Source organism: Macrobrachium nipponense, chromosome 37 (genome assembly GCF_015104395.2).
Source record: "Macrobrachium nipponense isolate FS-2020 chromosome 37, ASM1510439v2, whole genome shotgun sequence".
In the NCBI taxonomy this organism is placed as follows: domain Eukaryota; kingdom Metazoa; phylum Arthropoda; class Malacostraca; order Decapoda; family Palaemonidae; genus Macrobrachium; species Macrobrachium nipponense.
The window spans coordinates 30,744,816-30,758,609 of NC_061097.1; the positions used below are offsets into that span (position 1 = coordinate 30,744,816).

A 13,794-nucleotide genomic window follows, 5' to 3' on the forward strand; every position below is an offset into this window, starting at 1 on the left:
AAAAACCCGAACAAGAAATGTAAGGTTCTGTAAGGTAGAGTAAGGTTCTCTCTCTCTCCTCTCTTCTTTCTCATCTCTCATCTCTTCTACATATAATATATATATATATATATATATATATATATAATATATACCGAATGATAACTACGCTGTGTGTGTGTGTGTGTGTGTGAAGGTGTGGTGTGTTGTCATGCATGTTTGCATGTAATCTGACTAATATCTATGCATATATATATATATATATATATATATATCTACTTAATATAATAATATATGATTTAAGAAGAGAAGGAGAGACGAGGAGCACGAGAGCGAGAGAGAGAGGACGAGAGGAGAGAGAGAGGAAGAACGGTTTCAATCAAGACAAATAATTCATCAGGACCGGATGAGAGAAAACAATTAATTAGTTGTAGTGTGTCTGTATGCATATTGTTGTGGTTATAGAAAAACATACATTTAAGACATTACTTTGTATGCATTCAGACCGAATTATGTATAACATACATACATAATTGGCATAATACACACAATCGTTCAATAACCCCCCTTCAAATCTGGCCCACGGCCGCTTAATAGTGCAGCCTGGATTCACCTCGGTGGGTATTTGGTTTTCATTTACGTAATTAACTGTTGATTCCTCCCGTGTAGCCTGTCAGATGTTATTTACTGGGGAAAGCGTAATTGGCAGGTAGGGAGGGAGGGAGGGAGGGTAGGGTTGCCAGACAGATACCTCCTCCTCCTCCTCCCTCCTCCTCCCAGTTCACAAATCATTTTAGTGATTGGTTTTTGATTCCTTTCTTCTCTTCAGCTCAGGTTAATGTTGATTGTTTTTTAAGGATTTTATCAAGGGCTTTTGGATTACCTAAGGGCTCTCTCTCTCTGTCCTCAATAATCTCTTCTCTATCTCTCTCTCGTCTGCTCTATCTCTCCTCTCCTCTCTCTCTCTCTTTATATTTGTATATATATAATTATTATATATTATATTATATATAATTATATATAACCATAACATACATACATACATACATCCATAACACATAAGGGCCGGAGCTCGGGAGCCTCAAAGAAGATATATAACGAAGAAGTAAGTAGGGAAAGGCATTCCTCATCTCATTAACAATTTATTTCAATGCCCGACGTTTTCGCGACGAATTTCAAGTAGCATTTTCAAGGCTAAAAATTATATAAAATTTGCGAACATTAATACTCCAATGTGATTTAATTAATATTATTAAAAACATGTAATTGGCCTGCAGCTTCTTCAATAAAGTAAAAAATGTTTTAAAATTGCAACAGTACCTTTGCAAAGGCAAACAACTTACATGTACAGGACTTCGCCTAAAATCTTCAGAAACACCCTACCTTATACAAAAGAAGAGGGAAAAGACCAACCCCCCCCGCAAAATAAGTTAAGAAAACAGAGTGAGGCAAAACCCAGCTGCCCAAAACTACGCAATGCACAAATTTTACAGAGGGACGTTTGGGTGTTTTAAGGACGGTACAGTTTTTTCTTTTTTGTATAATTATCTCTTCTAAAATAGTCAGGTTGTTGGTTGTTCCGCAGGTTGGACCCAAGATAGAAAAATTCGTTGCTGGTCAATATACGTTTTTACATGTTTTTGAATGATTACGTATAGTTAGATTGTTCTGGATTAGATAATTCTACTACATTGTTCTAAGGCTTTAATGCCCCTGTGGGAATCTATTCCGAAACCTTGCAACCAGGCCTCTTCCGTGCCACTCCCACGTATTGTCCCGGGTGATCCACATCTCGGGCAAGTAATTTATGTTATAATACGACGCTGGACGAAGCAGAGTACTAGTCCGGTCTGTTGACTCTAAACAGAGATCCAGTAGTTAAGGGATTTTTATTGGGGAAATTTTAATTTCCAGTCCACGGCCGGTAAAAACCTTTTCTTTTGAATTAATGGATGTGCCCAAAGCTCCCTCCTGAAAGGTAGTCATCCTGCAAGAAACAGGGAAACCTTGCAAAACAGTCTTTCAAGGTCTCGGTACAGTAAATATCCAGGTGTGGGGAATGACCCATTTTTTCATTTCGCAGTTTTGTTTTGGTAAAGAGATCTGAAAAAACAAAGTCGGTGAAGAAAAAAACAATTATTAATTAATGTATTAATGTTCGCAAATTTCTTATATTTTTCGCCTTGAAAATGCGACTTGGAATTCGTGGGCCAATGAAAATAAGTTAAGAGAATGGAGAATGGCCTTTCCCTACTACTTCCGTTCGTGCTATATATATATAATATATATATATAATTATTTAATATACTTATTACTATATATATATATATAATATAGACTATATATAATATAAACTATTATGTAGATATATATATAAACGTTGATAACATATAAACTGAATCACGAAGGTTTGGCAAACGTGATAAATCCATAACATAAAGGTATTAAGAGCCACGAAAGGAAAACACTAAACAACGGAGTGTCTGCAAGATCTTTTCGACTCAAAAAGACGTCCTTTACTCAGCAGAAAACTAAACGACTTAAACTGAAGGAATTGTAACGTTACAAGAGAAAGGTCGTATAACTGACAGATAGGGATTATAAGGAGATAAGTTACCTAGAATCCGGCACACCTGGAGAATATGAGGGTAACCTTGCCCAAACAAGCAAAATAAACATGGTGACAATTTAAAGAAAAAAAAAAGATTAAGTCAATCTGCTCAGAACACAAGGACAAGCCAATTAAGGATTATTTACGGCGAACAGCTATTCAGAACTTTGGTAAACAAAAAAAACATATCCACAATACATAGTTCACACATACATATACAACGAATAATTATCTCTAAGGCAAAACTAATTTGTATTTAAAGATCTGTAATTTAAATCTTTGAGGTCAGTTTTAATTTAAACATGTTACAAAATACAAAAGGGTGTCTAAATGAAACAGGCCACGACTAAAATTAAAATTACAATGGGAAGTAAGTTGTATTATGGCAGCTTATTCAAAAAGATTTCGTGAAAAGAACATCTCGTTGACCTTGCAAGTTACTGAACTAACCAATCCAATTTATTCGGCGTGTTGTTTTTACTTAAATGGATGAATATTGCATTAGATGTTTGCCCAGTTTTTTCCTGAATATTTATGCTGGCTTAATCTTGACTTCTAAGCCCTTGCTCGACTGTCCGAGACAAAATGAGGGGCAAGTCCAATACATGCAATTTTATATTTATTATGTTGTTGTTTCCTCTCTGAGGCCATTTTTTTATTAACATTCCCTTTTAGTGGGGGTGTTAATTGTAGGAAAAAAAACAAGGTTGACTTAAAGGCTTTTAACAATGATTTCAATGGTTGCAAACATACCGTTAAAATAATTTCAAAATGAGAATGTTCTTAGGAATTTTGTTCTTTCCCCGTCCGTTTTAACTTACACTAAAAAACTTTTTTGTGGGTTTTATTATAAACAAAATATCTAATATATGTGAAGGAAACGTAAATCTTTCCCTTCCCGAATTTTTCTTCATGTATCAATTCTTCTTGATTCCAAATATTGGGGACCTGACAATGCAAATAAGCCTCATTAAAACAAGAAAAAGAAAAATTGATATTTTTGTTATGATGGATTGCCTTGAATAGAAATGGAATTATAAGTTTAAGTTGTTTTTGTTTACCAAAGTTCTGAACTAGCGTTTTTTTTTTTTTTTTTTTTTTTTTTTTTTTTTTTTTTTTTTTTTTTTTTTTTGTCCGCCCTATAAATAATCCTTTTTTTTTTTTAAAACAAATTGTCTTGTCCTTGTGTTCTGAGGCAGAGTGACTTAATTTTTTTTTTCTTTAAATTTTGTAACCCATTTGTTTTATGGCTTTGTTTGGGAAGGTGACTCATTCTCCAGGCGTGACCGGATTCTAGGTACCTAAGCATCCTTATAATCCCCTATGCTGTCAGTTCTACTACCATTTCTTTGTACTGTCAATTCCTCATGTAAGTCAGTTCATCTGCTGAGTAAAGGCCGTTTTTGGAGTCCGAAAGACAAGATCTTGCAGAAACTCCGTTGTTTATTTTTCCATTCGTGGCGCTTATACCTTTTACATATATTTGTACATATGTGTGTATCTATTTATATACAATGTATCATTTATATTTATATGGTTGTTTCCTTTAAAACAGGCCAAACAAAATACAAAACTTCCCTCAAAAAAAAAAAGAAATCTAAAAAAGTAAAAAAAGATAACTGTTCTTTTTGTAATGATTTCGGTCGAATTATGCATACCTGGGGAGACCCCATTACCATGTTAATGACACCAGGCGTCTGTCACAGTTCCCAGGTGAACAGATGGAACAGCTTCCGCACCTGGAAATTCGTCAGTTTTTGGATCACGGAAATAAAAACGGCCTGGGATTTTTTGGTTTTTAAGATTATTTTTAAAAAAGTGTCCAAATTCAAAGTAGATGTCTATATGAATGGTATATGTAACTTATATACATAATGTAATATTATACATTAGTTATAGTTGTGTGTTTGTGCTTATATATGGTATATATATTATATATATATATATAAGACGATAACTAAGATAACATATATATTGTAGGTGTATGTATAATTATTCTAATCTATATATATATAATATATTATATATATATATAGAGATGAGAGAGCGAGGAGAAGGAAGGACGAATGAGAGGCGAGAGAGAGAAGAGAGAGAGAAGCTATACTCTAGTAATGCACAAACACAAATTTAAATTTAATCTAGAATTTAAGTTCAAAAGTTCCTGTCTCAAATCGTATTGGTTTCTAAAAGTTCCTCTCATTTGTCCTCTAAGGGATATGATTTTTCTTTATTTTTTTTTTTATAGTTTTTTAATTTTTTTTTTTCTAATAAAATAGTTCGAACCGTAGGTCATCATGGTGAGTTTTGAATTAGGGTCTTGATTGGGCTTGGTCTCTGATTGAAGTGAGGTTTTTTTTTATGTGTGCCATGGTGTGTGTTTTTTTTTTTGTTTTTTTTTTATATATATAATATTTTTTTGGCGATTTTTAAATTGAGCTTAATTCCAGTCCAGTAGGAAATTTCTAAATAGATCCAGTTCTAGAGATTAGGGCTTAATTTTTGCGAAACTAATTTTCTTTCTCTCTCTCTTCTCTCCTCTTCTCTCCTCTCTCCTTCTCCTCCTCTCTCTCTCTCTCTCTCTCTCTCTCTCAGCAGAAATGCTTTTCATAAGTTCGTTCATGCAGCATTAAGTATTCTTATATTTCAAAACAAGCATAGGTCAAAGTTATGGTAAGTTATTTCTCTCGTCCTCTCTCTCCCTCATACCACTCTCTCTCCTCTCTTCTCTCTCTCTCTCTCTCTAATATATATTATTATATAATTATGCGTTATATATATATCAATATATATATAATATATCTATTATGCTATATAATATATAATTAAATATTAACCATATCTATATAATATATATATATAATACTATGATATATATCTATATCTATCTGTACTATTCTTATTATATATATTTCGTCATCTACTGTCAATAACCCTTATGTCACATAAATACTAAGTTTTTTGTTGTGGACAAAATATGCAAACATTGATTCCTATGGGCTGTGTTGCATTAGCAGTGTCTCATTTCCTTTTGTTGGGTTTGGATGTGAAACATGTTTCCCCGTTACCCTTGTTTTTGGAAACAATGCGAAAATTTATTTCATTTTGTGTCCTTTTTATGGTAATTCAGGTTTTTTTTATCCGTAAAGGGCTTATGACGACAATCGGGTGAATTTATGTATTACAGGTTTTTGTGTCGAATGGGCATTCTTGTTGAGTGATCTCTCTCTCTCTCTCTCTCTCTCGTCTCTCTCTCTCGTCTCCTTCTCGCGTCTCTCTTCTCTCTCTCATAAATACACCACCCACACACTAAACTGTGGTCAAATGGCATTTGCGGAAATTCCTCTCTTCGCTCTCTTCCTCCTCTCTCTCTCTTCTCTCATCTCCTCCTCCTCATCTACTTCTCTCCTCTCCATGAATACATTACATATCAAATATATGTATGTATACTCAAATTTTTATTTTACGTATGTGGTGAAATATCGATTCTAAAACATTAACCAAAATCGAGATAGGCCAGTTGACAAAAATATTCTGTGTATATGTATTTAAATATATTTTGTATTAGATCTATATATATATATTATATCTATAATATATACGTATATATATGTATGTATATAATGTATGGATATATAAGTAATTATATATATATATAATTATATATATATATATATAATATTATTCGCCTAAAACCCGCCTATATACAAATTGGGAGTCCTCGATTTTACGTCCAGGACAAAATTACTTTCTGTCGTAGGGCGACTAACCTATCAGGGCAAATCTGTTTGGCCTGACGAGCTTCAATTTTATTGAATTCGATGCTTTTGTAACTATGTATATATGTACCCCCTCTCCACTCTGCCTCCCCACAGGGTTTGGAATTCGGTTATGGCCAGGGGTCAATCAATTCATATTAGTGACAATTCTCTTTTTAGGCTTTTTTGTGGTGGGCGTGTGGGTATGATTGTGTGGGCGTTTGTGTCTGGAATGGTTGTGGGTATGATTTTGTGTTTGTATGTTTTGACGGGTATTCACCATTCTTAAGAATGTGTTTTATGTTCCTCTCTGCCCTTTATGCCTGCAATTTTTATTTATTTCTTTTTTTGTATAAAAATGAATAATGGAAAATCATTTGACCAATAGGCCTATATTGCACTATAGGCCTATATACTACATACTACCTTTTTCACCTTTTTTATTGTCATTTCATTTTATTTAATCATATTATAAAAATAACAAAAATCTTTAGAAAAATCATTACAAACTACTTTGTAAATGGATTTTTTTTTATAAGAAAGCAAATTTTAAAGGAAATCATTAGACTATTATAGGCCTATATTATATTCCTTTTGACCATGTTTGTACTGTAATTGCCAATTATTTATTAATTTTATAAAAAAAAATTAAGATAATGAGATCAGTGATTGCAAACTGCAAACAGGGGAGCGCTACTGTAGGCCTATAGGCCTAAACTATACTTTTTCCCCTTTTTACCTGCATTTTTTAATAATTTATTTATATTATAGAAAAAATCAAAAAATAGAAAAAATAGACCAATGCTTACAAACTGCAAACAAAGGAAAACTACTCAAGGCCTATAGGCTTCTATAGGCCTGTGCTATAATTTTTTTTTTTTCATTTTTAGCTGCTCTTTTTAATTCATTCTTTTTATAAAAGAAAAATTTAAAAATTCATTAGACTAATTGTTACCATCTGCAAACAAACCAACACTTGTCTAGGCCTAGAGGCTTATACTACAATTATTTTTCCGTGTTTAAGTACAATTTTATCTTTTTATTTTATTAAAAGGAATTCATATCAAAATACCAAAAAGGAAAAAATAATAGACCAGTAATTAGAAACTGCAAACAGATCAAAAACTACTGTAGGCCTATAGGCCTATAATCCTGTAGGCCTATACTATACTTTTTTTTTCATTCTACTTACATTTTTGATCAGTTATTTATTTCATCAAAAGAAAAAGTATCAAAATATCAAAAAAAGGATATTAGACCAATTATTCCAAACTGCAAACAAGGCTAAACTGCTCTAGCCCTGTAGGCCTATTCCTCATAAATCTCACTTACCGAGTGACGTAACCAATGCACCTCATAAATCCTCATAAATTCCAGGATGTGCATTGACTGTCCAGAGAGAGAGAGAGAGAGATTATCACAGAAGCATATTAATATGGGAACTATGTGGAAAGTACGCTCATTAATCACAAATAATTAGATGCACTTTGTGCTAAGGTAAACTCTCTCTCTCTCTCTCTCTCCTCTCTCTCTCTCTCTCTCTCTCTCTCTCTCTCGTGTTACAATTGATGTAGTCCGCTATTTATATAGAAGGTTTATTTTACGGGACATTTATTATTATTATTATTATTATTATTATTATTATTATTATTATTATTATTATTATTATTATTATTATATTATTATTATGAGTTTCTCCTTGTATAATTCTCTCTCTCTCTTCTCTCTCTCTCTCTCTCTCTCTCTCTCTCTCTCTCTCTCTCCATATATATATATATATTATATATATATATATATATCCTCTCATTTGAGCAAATCTTATATAGGATTATTTTATATTTGAGGTCTCTCTCTCTCTCTCTCTCTCTCTCTCTCTCTCTCTCTCTCTCTCCTCTCTCTCTCTTCTCTGCAGAAACATTCCTGTTCATTAGATAACTCTTTCAGTGTGATTAGTCCTTTCAGCCTAATGTTCTACTATTGTTTTGGTCTCAAAAGAATGTGTGATCATGGCGAGACAGAATTGAGTGATTGTGGCTGTTTCATTATACATTCGGTCGGGCCTTTGAATAACTGCAAATGAATGATAATGGTTGTGTGTTTGTTTGGGTATATTATGGATGAACGTATGTATATGTATATTGTTTATGTGTAGAGGTATTTGTATGTTTATAAATATATATATATTATATATATATATATATATATATATATATATATATATATTATATATATATATAAATATATATTATACATACGTACATACATAATGTACACACTTGCAGGTCCGATACATTCCAATACTAATTCATTCACAGCCTGATTCAGCTGGCGTTGCAATCTAATAGTCTAAAAAAATAAATAAACGTGCATTAATGCAGAAATCATATCGCACCTGGCTGGAACGAAATCGTTAAAAAAATGTTAGAAAAATAAATGAAAATCCATTTTTAAAAAGATCTCCCTGATTTTACCCCAAGGTGTCAGGGAGAAATATGAAACGTGTCAGCCGCATGTTTTGCGAAATCCCAAAAGCGCCAAAATTATTTCCCGTCAATTTATACAGTCCTCTCTCTCTCTCTCTCTCTCTCTCTCTCTCTCTCTCTCTCTCTCTCTCTCTCAAGTTGATGTAATCCCTAGTTTGATCAAATTTAACATGACAGATCTATTACTAGCGTTCTCTCTCTCTCTCTCTCTCTCTCAATTTCAGGTAATCCATGAATTGTATTAAAATTAACATCGCGCACTATAACTGATATTCTCTCTCTCTCTCTCTCTCTCTCTCTCTCTCTCTCGCCATTACGAAACTCTCTCTCTCTCTCTCTCTCTCAGTTTTATGTAGTCCTTTAATTTTATTAGAATAAACATTCTCTCTCTCTCTCTCTCTCTCTCTCTCTCTCTCTCTCGCCATTACGAAACAGGTGTGTGGGAGAACTTATCCAGGTTAATTTTATTGTATAACCCTAAATTCATTTCGTATTTTATCTCGGTATTTAGGGGAAAGTCTCAGTGATTGATTGCTTAGTGGGTAGCTGTACAAGCACTGGGTAGGGGGAGATTAGACATATGCCCAGGTTTCAGGGGCAGGTAGTAGGTAACATACCCGGGCCTGGGTAGTCTAGAGAGAGAGAGAGAGAGAGAGAGAGAGAGAGAGAGAGAGAGAGAGAGAGAAATGAACTTACCTCAGATTGAAGAGTTTTAAGATCAAATTTACTTTTGCTGTTAAGCAATAATTTTATTGTTAGCTACCCAGCGCAGTAGGCGTGCGTTGACGATCGTCAGTTGTTTAAGTAAACCATGTACAATCGTGTAAACAAAGAAAGTCGCTTAGGTATTTATTATTATTACATCCTATATCCAGTAGATGAAAGCTATCCATATGGAACAAGCCCACCGAAGGGCCCACTGGCTTGCAATTCGAGCTTCCAAAGATGATTAAGGTGTTCATTAGGAAGAATTAAGATGATGTAAATGAAAATACAGATAGAAGAGATCCCACATCAAAAAATACAAATTAATAAGTAGATACATACGTACGGAAAAGTATCAAATAGTATTAGGGTACTAATGCGTTGCATTCTCGCTTGAACTTAAAACAATTAACTTTCGCGTAAACAAAATGGTTTGTATAAGAATGTATTTAGTTGGGATCGACATTCACGACCGTAAGTGTTGTACAAATTGACGTAATGTATCTTATGTAATATGGTAAAATATTCCACGTAGACTAGAAAAACACAGACCTACTATAGTGGATTCACATCAACCGTGCATTTGACGTCAAGGCCCGCCCCTTACGACGCTCATGATTGCCTGTTGATAAGCCAATGGCAGGGCTGGAAGCTCTCAGTCTCTCTCGAGAGTTCACATAGACAGGATGTATGTTCCACGTCTCCTGAGGGATGCGTCTTTCAGGGAGGTGGAACATACATCCTACTTATGTGAACTCTCTCGAGAGACTGAGAGTCTCCAGCCCTGTGAATAGCTTATCAGCAGCCTATCAGGAGCGTCGTAAGGGGCGGGCCTAGACGTCAAATGCACGGTTGATGTGAACCCACTATGGTAGACTAGTGGAACAGGCTTAATCATACATACATACAGACAAACAGCACCTCATCCACAGCACAAACGCAGAAGCACGTGGTCAGAAGCCAGTCTTAAAGTATAGGCCTATTCTTGGATGAATGAGAAGACACAAACAAAATACTCATACGTACATACATACATACATACACAAACACCCGTTCATCCACAAAACAAACGCACAAGCACACGACGAAGATCTTCTCAGCAAGAAAATAAAACACAAACCAACAAACAGAAAATCAACCAGACACCAGAACAAGCGCACACGCCACCACTTCACAAACAAAGCGCAGGTAAACGTCAGCACACCTCTCGTTGAAAATCGAAGAAGCCCACTTAATAACAAACCTCCTTTTTTTTCAGTCTGACAACCAATCAATTCCTTTATTTATTTATTTATCTTTTTCCAGGCCGAGCCCCTCCTTGATCACGAATTGGTGCGGAAGGACCGCACCCCGGCCCTCAGACTGCGATTCGGGAAGAGAACCTCTTCTGATTACATACAGGTAAGTGAGGACACGGGAGCTGGGACAGGTGTGTGTGTGTGTGTGTCTGCTCTACCTATTGGTCTGTCTAGAGGAGATTTGGGATATCTGAGTTTTCTATTCCTGAATGAAATTTGTTTGATGCTACGTATGTCTTGAGAGAGAGAGAGAGTGTTTAAAAAAATAAATGATAAAGGTAGCAGTGGCTTGGTCAAAGTTTACTGTTTATATATATATAATATAGATATATATATATATATATATATATAATATATTATATTATTCAACAGTAATATTAGCTCTCTCTCTCTCTCTCATCTCTCTCTCCTCTCTCTCTCTACTTCTCTCTCTCTCTCTCTCTATATATAATCTATATATATATTATATATATATATATATGTGTGTGTGTGTGTGTGTGTGTGTGTGTGTTTAATATATTGCGTAAATAATTTAAAAAACTACACCTTTAAGAAGAATAATATTAAAAAAAAAAAAAAAACAAAATAATCCACATTCCCTCTCTAACCCTAGTAAGGCCTCATTGTGACCTTCATCCTTTTTGGCCCCCGCCCCCTCACCCCCTTCCCCCAAGCCCTAGGTGCCCCTCGGTCCCCTCGGTCGAAATTCTGACCCCTGCTCTGCTTTAAAAGGCCGGAATTTATATATTATTCAATGAATAGAAAACTCTGTAATTATTCAGCTTTGGTTTTTGTGTGTCACAGCTCTAGGCAGATTCTCTCTCTCTCTCTCTCTCTCTCTCTCTCTCTCTCTCTCTCTCTCTCTCGTGAGTAATTCAGTATTCAAGTTTATAATATTTTGTTCTCTCAATATTCAGTATCTAAATTCTCCATTTCTCTTATATAACCATTCTCTCTCTCTCTCTCTCTCTCTCTCTCTCTCTCTCTCTCTCTCTCTCTCTCTCTCATCTCTCACACACACAACAATGAATATTCATGGAAACATAACATACAATGTATAAAACTCACTTTTGCCCCAACCCAGTCACTCACTCGCCCATATATTCTCACACACACACACGCTTACCACAATATGCAAACCTCCAAAACCGAAATTAATCTGTAAAATGTAATTCAGTAAATCCAAGAGTAATTTAGCTTTCACAGCTGAGTTAGAATCGGAATTAAATCATCCCCCCTTCGCTTTATCCAATGACCAGAATTTGAATAAAACCGGTCGCATCATTAGTAATCACTTCTCCCAAATCTAAATTATCTATTGGTGGACTGTAGCTCTTGTCAAAGGCACGAGACGGTTTTGTGGGTTGGATGGATTGAAAAGTTATTTCAGCTCTTGTATATATATATATATATATATATATATATATATATATATATGTATGTATGTATGTATGTATGTTGTATATACTATATATATATATACATATATACATATATGCATACATATATATTTATATATATATATGTGTGTGTGCAATGATGGTTTTGGGGCTTACAGAAATTAGAAGATTATTTTAACGATTATGTATACGTATATATATATATATATATATATATATATATATATATATTATATATATATATATATATATATGTGTGTGTGTGTGTGTGTGTGTGTGTGTGTGTGTGTGCGCGCGCAATAACAAGATGGTTTTATGGCTTATAGAAATGAAAAGATTATTTTAATGATTATTTGGATGTGTGTATCTATATATATATATAGTTATATATATATATATATTATTATGCATACATACATCCCATACATACATAGCATACATATACATACAAATTATATAGAAATACAATAACATTCTTTCACTCAAAACCTACTCGAACACTTAAATAAGTGCACTTTCACACACACAAACACACGTAGTGCAAATCCAACACCTAATTACCATTCATTTATTGTTTATTTGTTTACGTATTTGTTTACGAATGTATATATTTGTTTATTTATTTGTTTGTTCAATTTCAGGACGACGCCTACGACGCTGCTGATTTCATTCGCCAAGATCGGGCCCCCGCCCTCAGACTCCGCTTCGGCAAAAGAGACGTCTCATACGGACAGGTGGGTGAGTGGGTGGGTTGGGTGAGGGATTTGGTAGGTGGGTGAGCGTGTTGGGTGAGTGGTGGGTTGGTGGGTGAATTGGTGAGTGAGTGAGTGAGCGAGTGGGTGGGTTGTGTGAGTGGGGAAGTTGGTGGGTGGGTGAGTGAGTGGATGGGTGAGTGAGTGAGTGGGTGAGTGAAGAATGAGTGAGTGGAATGAATGAATGAGTGAAGAATGGGTTGTGAGTGAGTGAGTGAAGACTGAATGATTAAATGGAGACTGAATGAGTGGTTAATAATGCAGGAAGAATGGATGGAGGGTGAATGACTGAATGAAGATTGAGAGTGAATGAGATTGAATGAAGAAATATATATATATATATATATATATATATATATATATATATATATATATATATATATATTATATATTTGTTACCCGAATATAGCCACCAGCACCACCATAAACGCCAAAAGGAATCCAACACCTTTCTTTCATGGGGTTGGGGGGGTTGATAAATGACACCTAATTAGGAGATAATTACAGGTGTAATTATGAGATGATTATTGATGTCTGTTTCTATAAGAACAGATGACAGATGTCTGGATGCCATTTAATGGCATTGTTCTGATCAGCTGTTTTGTCAGGGATGATGGATTAGTCCTGGTTTTGAATGGGTTTGAATTGTGTGTACGTATGTATTTATAAAATAGTGTATATATACATGTATATGCATATATACAAGGGCAAAAAATAATCTCCAAATGGAATAATAATAATAATAATAATAATAATAATAATAATAATAATAATAATAAAAATAATAATAATATAATAATAATGATAATAA

The 13,794-nt window shown here is 34.3% G+C and overlaps 1 protein-coding gene across 1 annotated transcript in view; it reads left to right on the forward strand.

Annotated features, from left to right (window-relative positions):
- LOC135209076 (uncharacterized) overlaps window positions 1-13,794 on the forward strand; it is a 95,231-nt gene that overhangs the window by 71,405 nt on the left and 10,032 nt on the right. Inside the window, exons 4-5 of the mRNA XM_064241660.1 lie at window positions 10,839-10,934; window positions 12,873-12,965. Coding sequence (XP_064097730.1) covers window positions 10,839-10,934; window positions 12,873-12,965 — 189 coding nt within the window. The remainder of the gene's footprint in view (window positions 1-10,838; window positions 10,935-12,872; window positions 12,966-13,794) is intronic.